Below are 24,368 nucleotides of genomic sequence, written 5' to 3'. Positions count from 1 at the left end.
TCCCCTCAGCAGTGTACTTCGTCGATCTGCCTGTTCTGCTCCCCACTCTGTCTCTGGTGAATCCTCTCACCCTCCGCATCTCTGGCCTGTACCCCGGTTCTATATAAATAAATAAATCTTTAAAAAAAAAAAATTACTGATTCCTTGGGCTCATGGAGTCAAGGATCAATGTTATCATTTGTTACTTTTGTATTTCACTTAACATTCATAACACTCCAGCAGGTGGGTACTATTATTTTCCTTTTACATGTAAGAAAACTTGAGGCACAGTGAAGGTAAATAATATAGTCAAAGACAAAAATTGGGAGACCCAGGATTTAAAGTCAGGTGGTCAGTTAATATGTTAGTACTACAATGCTATGTAGCTTCAACATGTATCTTTAAACAAGCAATATTTGATTAATATTCAGACCACACTTCTCACTTGTACATTTTTCTTTCACTTGTACATTTTCTTTCAAGTTTTATTCCATACTGTGAACATGTTCTTACTTAAGTTCAAGAGCTGATTTTTTTTCTGTCAACACCCCACTCCCTGAAGAGGAAACAAAATCATCTTCATATGAAACACTGCTTAAAGGGGTTGTGATGGCATTCTCAGGCTGTAGTGCTGATGTTCCTCTTTCCAACTTGTCTTCAAGCCCTATTAAAAGTAGCAATGGACAGTGCTTTGAAACCCAAATAAAAATTACAAGCGAAGTATTCTGCAACATAGAGTTAACAAAATGGATTTAGAGACATGTTAGTGCTTCTTTTCAAGTTATCTTTATATTTAACAATACATTTTTAGCTTTTGATAAGAGAAATTATCAAGCATATGCAAAAACAGAGAGAACAGAATAACTAAACCAATGTACCCATCACCCAGTTTCAAAAATTATCAATACATGACCAATCAGATTTCATGAAAATTCCTATTCCAAAAAAACTCACAAAATTCCTGTCCCCCCCAAACCTCATAGATTCTGAAAAGGGTAACATGTCATTCAACTTTAAAAGTTTTAGTTCAACTACAAAATCTTAGTAAAAATCTAATAAAATCTAGGAATAAACCCAAATTTCTTATTAATAGGGTTTTTTGTTCGATACATTTTACTTTCATCAAAGAAAGCAAAAGAATTTTAAAATCTGAAGAACTTCAAAATTAGCACCTACAGAAACAAGAGAGATTAATGGCATACACAGACCTGTACATATTCATGACAAAATAGCTAAATATGAATTCTAGGAAAATGCAATGTGATACCCAATTAAGCAAAAGAACAGATTAAATCAATCATTTTTTAAGTTGTTCACTATATACAATGGAATGAGAAACTACATTATCAATGTAGCTGATTTAAGTTCAGTCTCACTCTCTAACCTGGAAATTCTAGGGTTATATTAGCAGAAGATACTCTGCCTATGGTAAGAACATAGAAAGGAACTTAAAAGACATTCAGTCCATCACAAAAAAGGAAAATTGTGTTGCAAGGTTTCAGGGATAAAAGGGAACTTTAGCAATTATTTCAGAAACCAAGTATATAGCCACGTAATAATTCAAAGTCTGTTTTGAAATTAGTTTTAACAAACAGCAATACATGTTTTCATACTAGAAATATTACAGTTGTTCCCTCAATTCTTACTCTATATTCCCAATGATTCACAAATCACTGTATTAAAAAATAAACTTATTTTCTACTTAAATACTTAACTAACCATGTCAAAGAAAATCTAGTATACATTTGATACATAACAACTCTAAATATTACTGAATTTCTCTAAATTTTATCAAAATTTCTATAACTAGCAACCAACATGACATGAACAACTTTAAAAAAATGATTAAATTATTAATACTCTAGTTGAGGCTCACAAATAATTTAGATGATAATTTAGATAAGAAGTCTCTGTCCTCACAATGAACAGTAAAACTGTGCATTTATATATTATCATGTATTGAACTATATAATAATTTATCTTAGGATATCATGCAAATATTTTTCTCACCTTTCCCATATAGCTGATATGATTTTGTAAAAATATTAATAACACTATGTGGACTTCCCTTTGTCAATTCTTCCCATGGTCCTTTGCTTTGAGAAACACCTATGTGCCCAAAAAGTGGCAAAAATTTTTCTGCTTCCTTCTGAAACTCTTTAATGGGCTCATAAGTATTTCTTTCTCCAGTACAAAATTCCTTTTCTTTTAAGACTTCAGCTACCTTCAAAGGAGGTCGTCTATCTTGACCTCCTTCTTCTTCAGAGAGACTCCCTTCACTAAGAAGAAGGCCTTCACTGACAGAATCTGTGCTAGAACCAAGAGACCTTTTGGCTTTGTCTTGAGAACAAACTTGCATATCAGAGCCAGAAGAATCAGTCTGTCTCTTACATAACTGTGCCAGTAGTCCTTCTGATTTGGGAGCAGGAGATCTTATTCTGAAGCTTGAAATGGCACTATGAGGTCTTATCATCTCAGGAAGCTTTTTAAATTCACTAAGGTTGCCTACACCAGGAAGATCATCATCAAAAGTTGCATGAGATACACAGGTTCCCAGCATCTTTTGAATTCGGGCAGAGAAAACATCTTCAGTATCCTCTTTCACAGGTGGACTTATAGACTTGGTCCAAGGTCCATTTTCTTGGGGTGTTTGCTGTACATCATACTCAGAATTCCATACTGACCCATAATTAATGTTGGCCCCAGCTAATTTCTTTGCTTCACTTTCAATCCTGCTGGACAAAGAAGCAGCTGTTGCTTTCAAGGCTTCAATACGATCCAGTTTACTCTTATATTGGCTGGCACTAGGTTTTAGCAAGGCATCTGAATGAGCAGCTGGTGAGGTTAGATATGGTTGAGGTGTAAAAGTTAATGGCCCTGAAGCCATATTATGATTCTTCCTGGTTGGTAAAAGAGATTCAAAATCCTTATGAAAAATTCCTGCATGCTCTAGACTCAAGAGATGGGAGAGTAAATTTCCAGCTGTTCCAACAAGAGGCTGTGGTTGAGAATGGTGGACTCGTGGACTCAATCTATCAGGTTGTATCCATGTAGGTTCCATCAAGTCCCTTCTGGAGATTAAAGTCAAAATATATTAGCTAGCAAAGTAATTATATATAATCCAGTGTTTTTTTAAAGCTATTATTTTTTCTGACTAAAATAGTAAAGCATACGCAACGCAAAAAAAAAAAGAAGGTAAAAAATAAAAAGCAATCATAACTCTATTTTTTTAATTTCTAAATGTATCATTAATATTTCATTTAGAACTATATTCCTCCAAAGATTTCTCTATGTTTATGGTAGTTTTTTGGTATTGTTATTTTCACAAAAATGAAATCTTATCAAACAACACACTGCCTTGCAAACTGCATTTTTAACTTGACATATTTTTTAAACTACTAATTAAAAAGAAGGCATTAGTACCTTTAAAATTCTGTGAGCAAAATTCTTTACAACACTATCCTTCCCTTGAAAAATGTTATATAGAGAAGTGTGTATGGTTGCTAAATATTAAAGTAGGCGTATTAAATATTAATTAACAAACATTAATTTTTGAATATGCATTGCTTAATATTGTGCATACCAAAGGAGAGTATTATAACCTAATTTTAAAAAATTAATGAACATCAAACAATTAGATGCAAAACTATGAGTAGTAATTATAAATATACAACACAAGTCAAGGAGTCCAAAAAGTTTAGAAACAGAATAAAGACATCTTAGATAACATTATATAACTCATCTATATTTCCAGATTAACGGACATATTATCTATTAAGGGATATAGAAAGATTATATCCCTTATACATTAAGGGATATAGAAAGGCCGCTAACTTACTAAGAAGATCATTAGAAAAATAACCTGACATGAGATTTTGTCATTGTTCTTGTTCATTATTTTTGAGTGATGACAAAAATATATGCTTATCAAATATGCAGATGACATAAAGCTGAAAGGCCTGGTTAAATATACAAATTATTAAATTAGGATGTTGTTAAACCACAAATTGTCAATTATGACTCATAATTACTGAGTCATGATTGAACAAGCTACAAGTTAGACCAATAAGTGTGAAGAATTTAAAGTCTTACCAATTACATTAAAAAATTACCTACAGGAGGATAAGCAAATTGAAAAACATCATTCAAGGTTTGATTTCTTCAAAAAGATTGTAGCAATCTTTATGATTACTGAAGGCCTGCTAAGAAAATTGAGGGAAGGAAGACTAGAGCATAGAAAACAGATTATTACAAGACTATACCACTGAAAACAGATTATTACAAATGCAAGGTGTTACTAGGGTCCAAACTAGAGCTAAGAGTAATGGGAACACAAAAGAAAGTTATAAATATAAAAGATATTATTGTATAAAAACCCAAGATTTGTGGAAGCAAAGGTGGGCAAAACATGACACGACTTACACCTCAATAACATCTTTAAAGCTACAACACCCAATGCAATGATAGTGAGGGAAAGGATAAATAGCTGGTTAAAGAGCTTATGTACAGCAAGAGACATTACAAAAAACAGACATCCCACTGACTGGGAAAAAATTTTCTCACACAATACTAGCGATAAAGGACTGATCACAAAGATATACAAAGAACTGATGAAACTCAACAAAAATAAACAGCCCCATCAAAAATGGGCAGAAGAGCTAAAAAGACATTTCTCCAAAGAGGAAATTCAGACTGCCAACAAGTATTTGAAAAAATGTTCAACATCACTTGTAATAATGGAGATGCAAATTAAAACCACAATGAGATACCACCCCACACCAGTGAGAATGGAACATATTAAAACACCTAGCTGGCCAGATATGGAGAAAAGGAACTCTTCTGCACTGCTGTGGGAATGCAAACTAATACAACCACTATATAAAGTTGTTTCGTGGTTTCTCAAACTGCTAAAAATGGAGCTTCCTTATGACCCAACAATCCCACTCCTAGGTATCTACCCAAAAGACACAAAAACACTGATTCAAAAAGACACCTGCACCCCCATGTTTATTGCTGCTTTATTTACAATAGGAAAGACATGGAATCAACCCAAATGCCCAAAAGTAAAGATGTGGTGTACACATATACACAATGGATTATTATTTAGCAATCAAAAAAGATAAACTTATGTGTTTTGCAGCAACATGGATGGAGCTGGAAGGGATCATGCTTAGTGAAATAAGCCAGAAAGAAAAAGAAAAATACCGATGGTTTCACTCATAGCAGGAGTATAAGCACCAGGCAAGAAAATAATAATAATAAACAACTATATACCAGAGATATTTTATGGGAGTGGAATGGGGAATGGGATCAAAAATGGTGAGGGGAAGTGCACAAGACTATGGTGATAGCACACAGGTGATTTGGTGATGGGAAGTCCACGGGAATTACAAATGAAATAGAAAAAGGCACAAAATGATTAAAAATAAAATTTTAAAAATCCAAGATTTAACTTTTCTTTCGTGTGTGTGTGTGTGTGTGTGTGTGTGTGTGTGTGTGTGTGTAGAACAACTGGGTGTAAGCCATAGGTTCAGAGGGTGAAAGGATTGACCAGAGACAGAGTGGTGAACTGTATAGAAGGATTTTCTTAAATGCACTGTTAAGCAGCAGGAAGCCAGGAGAGGCCTGCTGTACCATATGTGGGGTAGCTTACTGGCCAGGGATCAAACTCAGGATGTAATGATGATAGCACTATCTAGCAAAGAGGCCCCAAAATTCAAAATTTTTAAATTCAAGTATTTAGCAACAGGTGCTTTTTTTGCTGGCAGAAGGATAGGGGAGACACAAATGGAAAGACTTAGATCCTAAGATTTAACAGGAACAGAGTTTAATAAACTGCTAAAATATAACATCATTAAGAACTATTACAAAGATACAACGTTGAATAGGGTGGAGATGGCAAACAATGAACATTCTTAGCCAAACAAAGAAAGTGATTTTTGAATTGCATTTCTAAGTCCTTCAAGGTCAGATTTGGATTTTTTTCCAGGTAGCTAAAGTAGAATGATGGAACACAAAAGGCATGGAAAAGAAATGCTGTGCTTTCAAGCATAATGCAACAGTACACATAATGACTTATAGTAAAACTATCAACAGAAATGGGAAGGCTAAACAATAGTAAAAAGAAAGTGGAGCCAATATATTAGTTATCATAGGTTAGCCTAGCAATAAAGAAAGAGGAGGAACTGGTTCAAGGTAATAAGGTCTAGTAATAGATTTATGTGTGGCTTGTTTTTAGTATTTGGTAATTTGTTTAGTGTAAAAATGGCAGGGAAAGGTAAAAATGGAATATGTGAAGCCAGCAGAGTATGTCTTGACAAAAATAAGGGGTCTGAGGTGAATATAGAGAGTACACCCACCTAATGATATTCAATTTTTTTAAAGGCATAGTTACGCTTTGAATTTGAAATGTATTTACAACATTTAAAAAAAAATCATTTATTTGGAGGCAGTGTATAAAGTGATTTAATGGACAGGTTTCTGGAGTTAGACTGCTTAAGTTTAACTCCATCTCTACCACCAATTTATTAAACTTTTGAGAGTTAGAGTCTAGGTCTGAACTCTTTTGTAAAACAGGAATAACAACAATGCCTAACTGAAGAAATTACAATAATAAGAATGTACATACAAAATACGTGGAACATAACAAATACTCAATAAATGTGAAGGTATTTTCATTGGTGTCATCATTTTTTTTTAAATTTTATAACAATTTATTTTTACATCATTTTGTACATTTTTTGGTGTCATCATTCTTTTGGGAGTTTGGAGATGCAAATGGACCATGTGTATTAATCCAAAATTGAAGTGTTTTGATTTTGATATGTATATTCTCAAAGAAGTTCCAAAATGTTCCTTAGTGATTGCAAAATATAATTTAAACCATGTAATCCTGAAATTACTGTAACTTTCATGCACAGAGTTTTTTTCTTATTACTTTATTGCAAACAATATTTTAGTACCAAAAATAATTTAGGAAGGGTTATGGTAAAATAACTCACAATCACCAACCTAAAATCAAGTCAAATCCTCCCCAATCCTTGCTTGTATGTTCATGTGCATATCCAAACACAGCTTGTAAGAGTAGTAAACTGATATGACTTGTAGAAGAAATTCTGAATAGTAATGGATATAGAAAAGCCTCTGCAAATTATTAAACAAAATACTTTAAAATTTTAATTTAATTGTGATTAATCCATCTAAAAAACTTTTATTGTGTGTACATTCAGAGATGGAAAGAGTGCTTCCAGCTGCAGGTGAAACTAATATTTACACTGGACATTAAAGTTAAAAGTAGAACAAAATCAAGTAAGCATGTAGTAAGTTATGATGGACACCATGCTTAAATACCTATCAGAAGATATTAACCACTTTCTGAATAAACCCCTTGCTCACACAGAAGGTCAGTCAACAAAATTCAATGAGGATATGCAGCTATTCTAATTTCAGGAAAAGAAAGAACCTTAACTATCTTTCATTCTCCCCTTTTTACCTTGTAAGAGGCTGTGGAGGTTCTGAAAGAGACATGTCACTACTGGAAGATGCACTGGGGGGTCGTTCCTGCACTTTGTTTTCTTTGTCAGATTCTCCAGATGGCTGATACCCTGGTCTGATCTAGGAGAAAATAATATCAAATTTATCTAACTGCCATTACAATAATACATGTATTTAAGTAGCACATAAGATAAATATTAAGTCATTTCAACTTTACAAAGACCATGAAATGTAGGGACATAAAATGTCTTCAAAATTTTTCAAATAAAACCAATTCAAGTTTACTTTGTCTTAAAAACTACCATTACAATTAACAGCAAAATTCTATCTGAAATCTAACAATGGTTACCAAACATCAACTGCCTGATTTAGAGGAAGTTATTACACTTTCTAAATCTCAGTTTTAACATATAAGTAAAAAAACTAGTAGTGCCTATCCTTCTCAGGGTTGTGAGGATTTACTTAAGTCTAAGGTCAATCTTTAAAACAGTTCAGGACACAAGGTATATACTCAATGCTATTCTTATTACTCTTAAATACTAGAAAAATACCAGATGGTTTATGCTCCCCCTAGAGAAAAAAATGATGATAATGAACAACTATATACCAGAGACATTTTACTGGTGTGGAGTGGGGAATGGAATCAAAAATGGGGGAGGAGGGAGTGCACAGGACTGTGGTGATGGCATAGGCGTGAACTGGTGATGGGAAGTCTATGGGGATTAAACTGAGATGGAAAAATGCACAAAATGATGTAAAAATAAAATATTATAATAAAATGTTCTCTAACTTCAGCATATATCATAAATCGAATTTTGTTAGTAACACAATGGAAACTAGTTAGGGATACAACTAATAACAATGACAACATGAACAGAGAACATGGAAAGAACAGGAAACTTAATTGAGCACTAATCTGCAATCACATTTAATAAATTGTTCTTATACAATAAATTACACGAAATACTATCACCATTGTAAATATTATCTGAGCATATATCAGATTAGGAATGGGGAGTAATTTTTAAACAGTATAGCAAATAAGCTTTTACTAAACATGAATCACTTCTTTTGTATTTTTGGCACAACTTTTACCTGTGCTTCCTGCGTAACATGTTGATGATTTGGCTCTTCAAGTAAGGTCTTTTCTAGTAGCAATTTGGAATAAGTCTCCTGCAATCGCCTAGTAGCTGATGGTTCAGGAGGCACATTTTTTACTTTAGTAAATGCTTCTTTCTGTTTCCGGTAGAGCTCCTGTAATCGTTTATTCTTCTGCTCTGTAGCCTCCTTTTGAGCCTTCTTCTCTTCATTCTGCTTCCTCTTTCTTTCCTCCTGTTGTCTAACAATGTACTGTCGTACCTCATCTGTGTCATAGTGGCGCTTTTTGGAAATAACAGGCGGATCTTCATTAGCTGTTATTTTGTCAGGTTTTCTTTTTATTGGGCTATGACTCCTAGGGACTTGTACTGGTGCCAATGACTTCTGATTCTCTATCTCGCCTGTCTCTGGCCTTGTAGCCTGAGTTGCAGAATCTAGTTGTAGGTCATCAAGAATTCCACGAATTTCATCAGGCAAAAAGTCCTTATTTAAGGCAGTGTTTTCCTCCTGTTTATTATCCGGAAGATTTGTAGCTAATTTTTTTATATTACTTTCAGATCGAGCTCTACTTCTCGAACGTTCTGAGCTTCGTGGGAGATGTCTATGTGAAATATCCAACCTGGGATCAGATTCTGCTCTTCCAATATGACTCCCTGCAAAGTATGAGCCATTAGTGATATGTTAAATACATATTCATTCCTGAGACATACTGCTGTAAGCAGAAAATTAGGGAATTTTGCTTCATCATAAATTCAAATATCTTTTAAAGTCTTCTGGAGAATTATTATAAAAGGGAAGAAAAACACCTTGTTTTGGGGGCAGAAGAACTAAACAGGCATTTCTCCAAAAAGACAGATGCTCAACAGGAATGTAAAAAAATGTTCATCAACCCTTATCCTTAGGGGATGCAAATCAAAGCCACAATGCGATGCCATCTCACACTTGTGAGAATGGCCTATATCAAGAAGACCAGACAAGTGTTGACAGGCATACAGAGAAAAGGAACACTTATACACTGCTGGTGGGAATGTAGACTGATCCAGCCCCTATGGAAAACAGAATAGAGATTTCTCAAAATATTAATAACATATCTATCATATGATCTAGCCACCCCACTCCTAGTTGTCTACCCAAAGAATGCAAAAGCATTAATTCAAAGGGATATATGCACTCCTGTTTTCACTGCATCACTGTTTACAATAGCCAAATTAAACCAATAGCATTCAGTGGCTACTGGGTTAGGAATATGTGGTATCTATATACAAATGAGTACTACTCAAGTCATCAAAAAAGACAAACTTTTGACTTCTGCACAATGGATGGAACTGGGGCTTATGAAAATTAAGTCAGAAGCAGAAAAAGACAAATACTTTGTGGTGTCATTTACATATGAAATATAAACAAAATAAAAGGTCAAATAAAATCAAAGCATACTAAATCCTGGAAATCTGAATGTAAAATCAAGGTTATTGGGGGGGAGGAGAGGAGCAGCAAAGTGTGTAAGAAGCACAATGGACTGTGGTAAAGAACTACTACAGCCTTGATGGTGGATGGACCCAACACCTCTAAATCATATACAATGTTGAAAGTCAATACTACTTCAAATCAAAAAAAAAGAATAGCTGAGAATCTAAAAAAAAACAAAAGACGTTTAGAAAAAAGAATTAAATCTTTTGAAAAATTATATACTTGACATTTTTAAATGTATTTTTTAAAAGAACAAATTTTATTTATGTGAATATTTAACTATCAGAAGTAACAGAGAATTAGTACATGTGTATTTCTCTTACATGTGTATTTAAATGTTACTATTTTTCTCCCCTACTCTCCAGTGGTAAGAAAAAGCTATATTGTTAAGCCACAATTCTACAATGACAGAAAAAAACTATAGAGAAAAGATTTATATCACCTAAATGTTTGCTGATATGACTTTATTTCAAACTAAATATGTACATCATGTAAATTTAAAAGTTAGATGAAAGAAAGGGCCAAATGAAAATATCTGTTGACTTCTATTAGACAAAGTATAATTGTGATTGAATACACTCCAGAAGCTCAAATTAACTGAACCAAATTTTGCTTCTCAAAAGGAAAGCTGACCTGAAGGAATTTATATTTCATTGCTGAAAATTAGTGTTCATGAAAAACTAATATTTAAGATCTTTCAAAATCTAGTGGAACTTATGGTCCAACTGGAGTTATGGATCCTAGATCAAATTTTGTTACCCACTGATTGTATACCCTATCTCAGGGCATGTCTGAGTCTGTCAAATAAAAAAAATCTGCTTCTGTGAATGGCTACCTACCTTTGAGTATGCACAGATAAAGTTCACTGGATTTGATTCTTTTAAGGTTCCTAAAAGTCTGATAAACTAGTGCTTTGTTATGCACAAACAGCTAAATATGATGAATATAATGTGGAATTAAAAAAATATATATTGTCTTAGTAATTTTAATTTTTTATTGCATTAATTTTGTTTGTATTTTGGAAATACAAGAACCATTCCCTCCTGCACCCTTTTAGAACTCAAATACACTAATTCAAAGGAAAACTTGCACTCCCGTATTCATTGCAACACTATTAACAAAGCCAAATTATGGAAATAATTTAAGTGCCCAAAAATAGTGGATACATCAATAAGATGCTATCATTGCATCCCCAACACCAAAGCACAAAGTCTACCACCTTAGTTCACTATGCTTCCCTTGCTCTGTACTCCCTTTCCCTCAGCTTCTCTCCTTTGGAATGTCTCATTCCAGAGTCTGCTTTCAAGGGCTAGTTTTTGAATTTGGTATGAGTTCGTCTAGTGTCTCTGTATTCCACATATAGATGATATCATCCAGTATTTGTCTTTTTTTCTGGCTTATTCTGTTTAACACACTCTCTTCTAGCTCCATCCATGTTGCCACAAATGACATGAGTTTATCTTTTTGATTGTTGATTAGCATCTTTTTGACCTACCCATCTGTTTTTGGGCACTTAGATGGTTTCCATTGCTTGGCTTTTGTTAACAGTGCTACAATGAATATGGAAGTGCAAGTTTTCCCTTGAGCTCTTTGGGTAGATACCAAGGCATGGAACGGCCAGATCATATAATAGGTCCATTTTTAATCTTTTAAGAAGCCTTCAGAACTGCTTTAGGACCAATCTCAATTTCCATCAACAGTTTAATTTCTTAAAGTAAAAGTAAAATACATGTTTCAGGTATACAACATCTGTATGTGTAATATTATGCTTATCACCAAGTCTAGTTCTATATTCTTCCTTTTTTTTTTTTTTGAGGTTTATTTATGCATACAAGAGCTGGAATACAGGCCAGAGGTATGGGGGGTGGTGGGCGTTGAGAGGTTTCACCAGAGACAAGTGGGAAACAGAACAGGCAGATGTACTGAAATACACGAATAAGGGAGTAGTAAGTGAAACAGAAGAGGTCTGCTGTGCCATGTTGGTAACCTCCCTGGCTGGGGATCCAACTTATGATGCAGTGGCTGCAGATAGCTTCACAGTGCTGACTCTTAACCCCTGTGCCAACAGGGAGGGTCATAGTTCTAAATTCTTAATAAACAATTCAATACCTTTATGTGGAAAAAAGCCATAGACAAGCTCAATAAAATAGTCTTCTTTTTATGAGCGAAATTCATAATTACAAAGCAAAATCTTAAAGCATTCGCAAAAGAGTATTTTCACCATTTCTAAGAATTTATATAAGTAACTTTAAATTGCTTTTCTCAGCAATTTCAATTATTGAGATACTTTAACTGAATAATCTAATAACTAACCAGATTTAGTAGTTCTTTCTCTTCCACTTCTCTCACTAGATGCTGTTCTTGGCTCTTTCTGATCCATCCTGGGTGCAGGTCCCAGAATCTTTTTTACTAATTTTTGTCCATCTCGCCAAGAAGATGTACTTATCAAACGACTGCTACCTAAAATATAAATATATATCAAAACTTAAAACTTAAATTTCAGCTCCAAGAAATGTATCTACTAATTAAACATGAAACACGCAATTCATCTTGTTTCTTTTGTCAAAGTCAAAAGGTTTATAATCCAATTTATTTTTACCCCTAAGTCAATTAATGCTTGACTTAACCATCCATCTCAAGTAAGAGTAAACTGTTTTGAACATAAAGTAGCAAACATTACTGATCCCTCAAAACTTTGCAAAATAAATTCAATTTTGGCACAGAACAAAAATATGTATCTATAATAAGTGTTTGGTTTACCAATACTACTAGCCCAGTACACAGTACATAGCAAAATATAAACCTGAGGAAACATGTAACAGTTGACAGTGATTACCTATGGAGGAGATGGTAAAAGAGATTTTCACAGATATATAACAAAACTATACACTAATTACAAATTACTGTAACAACAATGACACACAAAGCTAATACTATCAACATTTTTAGCTGCTTGAATTATAGGAGTTCATAAAAATAAAAGTATCTTCCAGTTAATATAGCTGTTTATAGGGGAAAACTTTCCCTATAACTTTACAAGTTTCAGAAGGTTAAGAAATTGCTTTAAAAAGTAAATGACATGGAAGACAACTTACAAAATAGAAAACCATAAAGAAAATATGTGAAATAAATATGTTTAAATGCAAAGAGCATAAAATATGGAATGAATGAAAATAATAGCACTTTATAATTGATCAAGTTAGGAAAAAAATTAAACCTAATCAAAATTAGAAAAAAATTTATATGCATAGCCAATGATGATAAAATTAAAATTAAATCATTCTACTTATACACTTTTTGTTGAAATATGAGTGGGTATATTTAATTTTTGTTTAACTTTTGTTGAAATATGAGTGGGTATATTTAATATATTAAAAAACAAAACAAAACAAAATAAAACAGTATTATGTGTCAAGGATCCCAAAAGTATTCATTCCCCTTGATCAAATAATCCAAGTAAAAGAAATGTACGCAATGGAAACAATCCAAATGAAAATGTTCACTGTATTTTTTTTTAAATAATATCAGAAGCAACCTAAATATAGAAAAATGAAGAATGGTTAATTAAATTTATTTTTCTTCTAGATGGAGTATCAATTTGAATTACAATTTCCTTAAATAATACAAATGCTCTTACGGAAAGATGCTAAAAGAAAGATAAAATTTGTGTGCATTATGACTATATTAATATTATGATCTTAAAACTACTGTAAGGAAATGCACAAATAATACTAATATTTTATTAAAATAAAGCTCATAGTTTTATCTTTTTTGTTTTGTTATGCTCTTTTATGTTTACAATGAAAAACATTCCATTTAGTTTAAGAGGGTTTTTTAATTTAAGAGTTCAAATGTAAACATATATTTTTTAAAAATATCCATTATAAAGTAACATGAATAAGTGTATGGTGTTTGAACCTTGTTTTTAACCTTAACAGTCTATCTAAAATATTTAAAAGATTATAAGTCTATTGCTCAATGCACTTATAAGAAGGACATAAGAAACTTTATGTCCTCAAGCAAAATGAGAGAACAGACTTCTCTTTAATATCAGCCTAACTTTCTGAATCAAAAGCAAACAACCAAGAATATACTAGGTAGTTATTTATAAATGTAGACTTCTAAATATGTTACTTGGTTATTTCTAAATCCTGCTCACTAGAATGGTCCCATGCAGTCATTGCTAATAAAAGAGGACTTTCATTATAAAGTATTAATACAGCTTTAGCACATTTAATGATTCTCTGCCTAGTTCTTTGCCACAGTGCGTACATGGAATCGGTAAGCCACAAAACTAGAAAAATATAACCTAAGATCATTTCAAACTATGCTACTGACAATGGTATTACATAGTATCATACAAAAAAACAAAAACTTTTTAAGATGCAATAATTTAGCTTACATTCAGATAATTCAGACAATGTTAATTTTTTATTTGTATACAATCAGGGTCATTTTATTATTATTATTCTAGAGTTAGCAATGGACATCACAAATGTATTCCACCCTGTTAATTAGTTTTTGGCCAGAAACACAAGTGCCTGGTCAAAACCAGAGCCCCATCACTCCTACTCCAAGATACTATAAGAACTTGTACAGCTTTTATCACACATGCATCATATTAATTATAACCATTTTTTTCCTGACAAGATAATTCTAGGAAGATAAGCATTATATACAACTTGCATACCACTCTTATTTATGCACATATAGTAAGTGTTCAAAAATATTTACATTTTGAGTAAGTGTATGAATGACTGATGCATAATGTTTCCAAGCTGAAAGTGACAAGTTCCCAACTTTCTCTATTTTCAGCCAGAATATTCACTGAGATACTAAATAACTTTTTTCTTATAGTCAGAAATATTATTAATAATGTAATCACACCTGATAGTTAAGTACTTACTAAATGCCAAGTATGATACTGAGTGCTTTTAGGTCTCACAACTATCATGTGAGATAATTACTACTGTTTGTCCATTTTACACAGGGGGAAACCAAAGGACACTATTAACTCTTTCATCAAAGATCAAAGCAAGAACAATGACATTGATAGGTTATAAACCCAGGCAATCTGGATCAAACCTAAAATATTAAATCACTATGAAACTAGTGTTGAGTTCTTCAGAGTCTGGTCTGAACACCCTTAGCATATACTGCCATACTTCTCCTGTGTAGCATTTATTTTCTTATGACAGTAAGAGACATAAGCAATTCCATTGTCTATAAAAGTTGACTACATAAAAATCATTACCTATATCCTGTCTGATTTCTATTAAAAATAATGATAAAGAAAAAACTGGGCTGTCATAAGTGTGTTCAATATCATGGTAAACACAGTTTCATGGAAAGGTACATATATGAAAGCTTATCAAAGTAAACATTCTAGAAATATATGGCTTATTCTATGTCAGCAATACTCAAAATAATGTAATTTTATATAAAACACTTACACAAAATAATGACGTAAAATATACTGAATTTTTTGTCTATGACAAACACTGAAATATTTAGTTCCATGTAGATGCCACATTAGTAATATGTATAACTTAAGGATAGACATGATACTGAAAAAACTAACCTGTTTTGCAATCTGGACTTGATAACTGTGCTACCTTTTGGACTTTTCTTACAGGCTTGACTACTTTTTTCTCTCTATTCTTCTCAGCAGGTTTCTTTTTCACAGAGACATCATCTGAAAAGTAGAAACATTTACAACAAATATTATGACTTCTACTTATTCACTCACCCTTTGTCCAGTAGGAAAAATAAGTATAACATATAAGACTCAGATAAGGAAGAAGAAACCTTTGCTGAGGCAATGTCTATGACCCATAAGCTACCAATAACATCTCCTTTTATAGAACGGTAAAGATTAGCTCTACTGACTTTTAGGTGCCTACTCAAGGATATGCTTCAAAATTCACCTTGTTTTCACAAACACAAAGAAGCTGCACAGTAATGCTTCTGAAGTCATGGTCATAGTAATTATAGAACCTTAGAGGGCAAGCACTTTTCAAAGATTCCTTTTCGTTTAGAAATATCATGCTATTGCCTCTCTGGCTAGCGGTTAGCATTTGATCCCCAGCCAAGGAGCTAACCCACGGGCCGTGCAGCAGACCTCCACTGTCTCGCCCACAGCAGTGTATTTCAGCAGATCTGCCGGTTCTGCTCCCCACTCCGTCTCTAGTGAACCCTCTCATCACCCCCCACCCCAGACTTCTGGCCTACACCCCAGTTCTACAAATAAATTTTTAAAAACAATAGAAATACCCACATAACTTAGATATTCATGAACTTCTAGAATAAGATTTTATAAAATACTCAATATTCCCAAATTAGGCCTAGTTATGGTTATGTCAGTGGAATGTATTAAGGTATTTCACACACAAATTACTAGTCATTTTAGAATTCCAACCTTGGGGACTATACATATAAATTTGAAATTACATATCTGAACAGATATATTTTAAAGTACATATAGTGCTCTATTGCTGGAAAAAGTGGAATTATGAATCAAAGGTCGTAGGGCAGGAACATTCATAGTGTCTAAAAAACACCAGAGACTGGTTGGCTAAAGTAAACAAAGAGATATATAGTAAGAAAAAGGGTAAAGACATAACTGAGGGCTATATCATGTAGGGCTTTATAGATTATTGTAAAACCTTCAGGTTTTTTCATGATAGCTTAAATAATAGCATGTTTCAAACAATATGTTGATGGGGATAGAGTTGATGGTTTGTAAAGAGGGAAAACTTGATGATGCAAGAAGCTTCATGGAAACAGGGTTGAAATACTATCTTTAAGCATACAAGACCAAATAGAATCTAAAAGACAAGTAGATTAGGGTGGTATTTGAAAGGGACAGAGTTCACCCACCAAAGGGTGGTATTTGAAAGGGACAGAGTTCACCCACCAAAACAAGAAAGAAGGCAGAATAGGCAGATCTCTAAAAGAATCCTTTGATATATACATAATGTGTTAGTCTATAATACTGTCTTATGATATATTATTTCCGATTTTACAGATGAGAAAATCAAAGATGAGATATTATGCCACCTAGGTAGTATATAAAGGTAATAAGTAGCAGAGCCAGAATTTGAAGCCATATAAGCTAACTCTAAAATCTTTGCTCTCAACTATTATATTACTATTCTGCCAAGGGAAAAATAAATTTTGCATAGAGTTCTTATACAAAAGAAAAACAGGCTGAACACAGTATTTATTAACAGAATCTTAATGGGGGCTTATTATAAAGATCTCAGGCTTTAAAGTCAGACAGAGTGACTTTAAATCTTGGGTACAATTCTTTAATTTCTCTATGCAACCTTGAGAAAATTACTTTTGAGTCTTCATTCCCCAACTTTAAGGAAAAAAAAAGACTACCCACATCTTGCCCATAATTATAGGTATTCAATAAGTTGTAACAATTATTCACACCTTCCTATTTTCTTCTTCCAAACTTCCATAAATTCCTCCTCTTTCTAATTCTCTAATATTATTCCTGTAATGTTCATTTTTCTTCTTGATTTGTATTCATGTTAGTGTTTCATTTGCTGACTGCTCAATTATTGATCATATAAGTCTAGAGTCAGTAAACTTCAAAAATACTAATGCTGTTTCCTTAAATCAGAAAGGCATGACTCTCAAAGTCCCTCAGTTTAAAAATAGCCTAATTTCCCTCTCATCAAACACATATGCTAATTTTAACCCTGTCACTGAACTTAGAAGTTCAAACTTATGACTGAAAGTGTTACCACTATGGTATACATGCAGTAAAAAACAGAAAGATCTTTAGTGATGATTTTATGTTTAAATATTTTAAGTTAGACAGTATATATGATAAAAGACACAAAAGCTAAGAAAATTCTCTCACCTGTGAAATGAAGTGCTAAGTCCCGGTAAAGTTCTCTACTCATGTTTTGAAACTCTGCCTCCTGCCACACTTTCCCATCAGGTGTTCGAATCTTGGTCTCTGAAGGATTGAAGCCTAATATATACCAACAATACAGAACATTCTTATCAAAGTTGCTATATAAGTTCTGTTACTTTTCTTTTTTGGTGAGTTATAATTAATGTACTTTAAAATTTATACTTTTATACTTTAAAAAAGTACAGCGCTGTTTTTTAGTATATTTATGACTTCATTCAATTATCACCACAACCTAATTCCAGAGCACTTCATCATCTGAAGAGAAGCCCTATATCAATTAGTAGTCATTCCCCATACCACTGTATCCATCTCCTACAAAATACTACTGTACTTCTATCTAAAAATGTTTTAAATTCTAAAAATTTTTATCTAAAAATATCTATTTGGGACCTTTCATATTAATGTAATCATACAATATGTGGTCTCCTACACCCATATTCTTTTATCCACATTGTAACTTCTATCATGGTTTTCTTTCTTCTTTATTGTTGAAGGACATTTCATAATATGAATATACCAACATTTGTTTATTCATGAGCTGATGGATAATTGGGTTGTTTCTACTTTTTAGCTATTATTAATAATGCTGCTATGAACATTCACGTCCAAGTTTCTTTTTTGGTCTGGACATGTTTTCAATTCCCTTGAATATTATACCTAAGAGTAGTGGGCCATATGGTAACCTAATGTTTTAACTTGCAGAGGAACCACCAACCAGTTTTCTAAAGCAGCTTCACCATTTACATTCTCACCATTAATGTATGAGAATTCCAAATTCTCCACATCCTCACCTATACTTGTTATTGTATGCCTTTTTATTATAGCCACATTCATAGGTATGAAACAGTATTTCACTGTGGCTTTGATTTCTGTTTCCCTAAGAACTAATGATGCTGAGCAGCTCTACAAATTTTTAAAAGAGGATTTCATAATAAATTACCAAAAAGTTTTCAGAAAAACAATCCTTTACTATTGGGAAAATCAAACTCAGGACATTAGAAAACATATTCTCTTATGATTTTTCAAATGTACATAACATTTCATAAATGAGCCCCAAAAGCTCTACTTATAAAATATTTTACTATAACTAAGCATGTTAAAAAAAAAGATGAATATGCAAAAGCTAGTCACTTTTATGTAACTAGAGAAATCTATAATTGTGGTTGTCACATTGATTCTTTACTGTGTACATTTAATTTTTAAATTTATATAAATTTATAAATAAATACAGATTCAAATAAACTGTCTTAGTGGAATAACTTGGATTTTTAGAGCTTTGACTTCTAAAATGAACAAATCTTAAAATCACATTATGTCTTAAATGAGTCTGATGTAAGTGTAAAATTTTGACCACACCATTTGCTAATAGGGCAGACAATTTACTCCAGGTACACAGTGGCTAGAAGAATATTAACACATTAGGTCAGTAATGGATAACAAGGCAATTTTCAGTACAGTAAAGAGAACTGCTCACAATTTTATGCTGATTAACTAAAATAAAATGCAAATTATCCAATTTTTATCTAATTCACAATGAGTATCACTAGTATAACACAAAAAGCAACAAAATAAAGATACTTCCTCAAACTATACATTGTCTAATTTGTTCTAGAGGAAAAAAATGACTGAAGGCACCTTAGTACAACAAAAACTGCAAAACTATGGTCGGAGAAAAACTAGACCTGATAGAAAAATACAAAACAAAACTGACTAAAGCAAAAAATGGTGTTGGTCTATTAATAATTAACATAAGAAATAAATCTTAACAATATTTTGACATGTTTATCTAAAAAAACTAAACTTGGAGAAGTTGTCCACAAAAGAAAACCCACAATGGTAGAAGTTTTAATAATGAAACGCTAACAAAGAATAACCTGATCAATGAATCAATTCTTTATTTAAAACTACACGGATGTTCCTGTGTAAATAATTTCAGGAACATAAAAATACATATTACTGAAGACAATAAAAATTCAATTGGCTAAAAACAACAATCTGTAGGAAAAGAATTTTCTCAGTGCAAATCTATTAGTGTTGGAATAAATCTGATTTAAGTATTTGTTTTTTTAAACATTTGGGGGGTGGAAGGGAAGGGACTGTAATGACTGTAGCTTGTAAAAACTGAAAGTCCATATAACAGGATCAAAATATCTAATAACTTTAAATGTAACTAGAACTGAATGAACTATCTTTCAAATGTCACTTTAAGTTCCCAGATACAGAACAAGAGTAATATTCTTCTAGTTTTCTGAAAATGGTACTTTCTTTTTCAGTTGTGTTCAATCTGTTAAATGTTTACAAAGAGGCTCTCAAACTATTAAAATTTTTGAGGGATTTGTTAAAAAGTAAAGTTCTTGAAATCTATTTCCAGAAAGTCTGATTTAGGTCCAGTGTGGGATCTAAGAATTTGCATTTCTAACATGTATTTAGAATTAATTTCTTATTTTGATTGGATTTGACAATAGCACATTGTTCTATCGGTGATCTCTCAAAGCACTTCCCAGAGAGAAAGGGGGACACGGGAGTAGAGAGAGATAGATACAAAGACTGAATACAAACCTTTGTATATTGGAGCAGGTGGTGCTGCTGCCACTTTCCTGACTTTTGCTGTGACTGAGCTATCAACATTAACAACCATCACTGGGTGATTAAGATGACCCAGATTCTGGCCCCGGCCATTTGTTTCTTCTGAATGTTCCCACTGTTTCCTAATCCGCTCCTTGAGTTTTTCCAGTTTTACATCGTGCTGTCGCCTCTTTAAGATATCTAATCTTTGGGAATTCGAAGTACTAGTAGAGGATGGAGAAGAGTCAGTGAGCCTTAACACTTTTGGATCAACATCATCATTACCCATGTTATTCACAGAAGCCTTCAGAATATTCTCATTTCCTTTTGTCCTGTTAGGCTTTTCTTCTTCAGTTCTCATAGGAGCAGCCATTTTAACTAAACATTCAGAATTTTGCAATGCATCAATTGCTGGTCGATCATTTAAAAACCTAACAACTGTGTCATTGAGAGATGATTGAGAGCTCTCAAAATCATAGCAACGTATATTCCGTTCTTCTCGACTGCATATCAATGGATTCCCACTCTCAGCTTTTTCTTCATCAACATCCATACAATATACAGGCTTTGACTCTACGTGGCTGGGACTTATACTAGATGGTGTCCCATGGATTTCCCTATTATTAAAAAATAATAAGCATTTGATAAAAAGTACAAAAACCACTCAAACTAAAACATGTCATACAAACTAAATGGAGAGCTCTAAGTTAGTAGTAGAGATCCCAAAAACCTAGAAATTCCAGTTCATCAAAAATAATAAAATAAACATTAATGTTAAGACCAGATACCCCTCTATTAAATTAGGTGGCAAATAAGCTAAATCATAATCTGCATTATTATAAAATAAGAAATAAAAGATATATGAAGAAACATTTTTAAGTACCCCAGGAAATGGGATTACAATCTGACTTTGGATATTGACTTGTCACCTATTACTAATTGACTATCAGTGCTATTACATTTTACTCCTCCATGAAATCTTAAATGCATGGGGGAAAAGTCCTCAAACACTGGCATTTCACATGAGTAACCTCTAAATAATGTGCTAAGTTAACAAATAGATTGAGCAGAAATAAAGTGGACATACAATAGATATTTTCCTACAAATAAATGTGGCTTAGTAAAGGTAATCCTCTCTGAACCACAGACCATATTTGTGGCAACCTAAAACTCTGTAAAGCATATCTAGAAATTCTAAAGCAAAGAAGATTGGTAGAAACCAAATTACATACTATAAGGTCCACATCTGTACTCATAAAAATTCTAGAAAAAGTTTCCTTCAGAGACTATTTCTATTCTAATACACATACTGTAGGAATAGAACAGTTCATTAAACAGGAGGTTAATGAACATTAAGAAGAACATTAAAAAAAAATCCAACAAAATTTTAAAGCAGACATAACAACCTGGGCCTATGGATTCTACAAAAGTAGACATATGGCTACTGAGCACTTGAATAAAAGCAAGTCCAAAATGAGATGTGATGTAATGTAAATTAGAACAAAAAAGAATGTAAATTATGTGTTGTGTGTGTTTAAAGTACACATGTGGTTTATGTTAGTGGTTCTATTATAGGGCACTGAACTAGATGTTTCAAATAGAAGATTGAAATTCTAAATACCATGAAAAGTCTTAAGACCATGACTTTATCACAACATAACATGGTAATTATGTATATAGAATGAACAAAATTGTATATGCATTTCTCTAAAGAGTTAAGCCTATAGTTTTCATTCTATTCTTACTGGGGTCTATTTCCCAAAATATATTATTAGCTATTCTTCTGAATGGTTATTAAACAAATGGGGGTTGAGAACTGCATGTTACCAGCTTTTACTAAAGATCAAGACAAAATACAATCGTTTCACTATCTTGACCAGAATGCAACTATTTAATTTAAATGATTTAGGTCTAAAAAGCATAAAATCGTATGTTATATAGCATTCCTCAATCTTAAAAAGGGAAGGTGAACTGATGAAAAAAAGGTAATTTTATATAGTCTTTCATTCACAAAGTATTTACTGAGTACATGTAAAACAGGTTCACTATGCACAACTCTTACTTTTCTGTAATTTTTTAAAATTTCATAATAAAATGGAAAAACTTCATTGAATACTTACTAAATGAGAGCCATTAAACTAATGCTTTGAGAATAAGGCAGATTTACAGTTTTACATAAACTGATGGAATAGGTTGATATAAAATCAAAGTATAATGCAACATGAAAATGCTACTATAGGCATAATTTACACGATTTTAAATATAAAATAGTATTCTTTGCAAGAAGCATATTATATAAGTAGTAATTTAATTTCAATTCTGATAATGGTTTTGGTTCTAGGCTAATTACTTTATATTTGTGTGGTTAAAGATTCTGAACTCTGATTAGTCTTCAATTTTTTTTTTTCCTTTATCTAAACTATGAACTTATACCCATATTAAGTGCTCGGTCTTCTTGATATATATTTTTCCCACTACTTCTATAGTTTTAACACATCTGACAATTCATAAATTTATCTTACCAACCCTGAAACATATCCAATTGCCTACTAAATATTTTTATCCAAGTATTTCAAAATTGCATTCAGTGGAACATATTAAAAAATGGTACTCATAATCCACCTGGATTACCTAGTTTTTTAATCTCAAATTTAAGAGTAGAAATAAAACGAGCACTAAGCATCATTAAACAACTTGATTTACTTATTGACTGATACTTTAAAACACTAAAAATGCTTATATATGAAACAAAGAAATAAAAGGTCAGTGTTTATTATCAGCTAACAAAAATACAGAGCACTTTATATTACTCATACTATCAAAATTCATATATCAGTCTTGAACATCTCATTGAATAAGTTGATGACATGAAGTAAAAATAATAAACCACCTCATGTTTTCAGTAAAAAATTTTAGGTAACTATAAAAGGTAAGAAAACAAAGTTAAACAAAACTCATTACGCAGAATACCCTATGTGAGATAAAAAGGGTAAAAACCCAACTTCCGGAGATTTGAGAAATTTGTAGAAAACATTTACTACAATGGTGGTGGCATGGGACACACATGAATACTACTTTCTTCCCAGAATTGAAGATTTTTATGTTTTTGTAAAAGACCACAGCAGTAATACTACTATAGCCATGGTGCTATTGTAAATAATTACTGATGAACCCCATGTAACTTTTTTTTAAAAAAAGTTTATTGCTGACCTGTAAGAAACCAAAGGTTCACGAAATTCCACGCGATTATTCTTCTTTACATTACTCTCTAGGGTGGTAACTCTGAGAGGACTACGAGATTTTTCTTTACGTGATTTAGAAGATTTGGAAGTTGACACATTAATCCAAGAATCATCCAGGTATCTACCATCTGAAGGAAAAAGAAAACTTTGAACACATATGCTATAAAATATAATAATTTCTGAATTTGGATACTAACAAAGTAACAGGTATATATAAATTTTTGTTATATAGTTGGATATTATGTAAGTAGATGGAAAACTCAGATTGATAGTTATAGTAACTTATAAAGATTGTGTTCTGACCAAACAACGAAAAATGAAATTTTACATATAAAATTTCTTTTTATCAAAGGTTCTGTCTTACTCAAAAAAGAAGTACCAGATAGGGCCCTCTCTGGTGGCGCAGCAGGCTAAAGCACAGCACTGAGAAGCTAAAGCCACTTCCGCATGAGTTCGACTCTCGCCTGCTCCGGAGGAGATCCACATGGCGAGGCAGACCTCTCCTGACCCGCCCGCTGCTCCCCTCATCTGTGTACTTCGTCACTCTGCCTGTTCTGTTCCCCTCTCTGTCTCTGGTGAATCCTCTCACC

At 32.7% G+C, this 24,368-nt stretch overlaps 1 protein-coding gene across 1 annotated transcript in view; it reads right to left on the bottom strand.

The window, feature by feature from the left end:
- Positions 1–24,368, bottom strand: part of CEP350 (centrosomal protein 350kDa) — a 100,147-nt gene that overhangs the window by 62,170 nt on the left and 13,609 nt on the right. Inside the window, exons 8-12 of the mRNA XM_004688533.2 lie at positions 12,352–12,498; positions 8,569–9,224; positions 7,472–7,593; positions 1,990–3,050; positions 493–643 (exon numbers count right to left, since the gene is read on the bottom strand). Of these exons, the coding sequence (XP_004688590.1) occupies positions 493–643; positions 1,990–3,050; positions 7,472–7,593; positions 8,569–9,224; positions 12,352–12,498 (2,137 nt within the window). The remainder of the gene's footprint in view (positions 1–492; positions 644–1,989; positions 3,051–7,471; positions 7,594–8,568; positions 9,225–12,351; positions 12,499–24,368) is intronic.

The sequence above is a fragment of the Condylura cristata genome, unplaced genomic scaffold, assembly GCF_000260355.1.
Source record: "Condylura cristata isolate star-nosed mole 26May11 unplaced genomic scaffold, ConCri1.0 scaffold00024, whole genome shotgun sequence".
NCBI lineage: Eukaryota > Metazoa > Chordata > Mammalia > Eulipotyphla > Talpidae > Condylura > Condylura cristata.
Note: the sequence above shows the minus strand (reverse complement) of the source record. Positions and strands in the feature narration are given on the sequence as shown.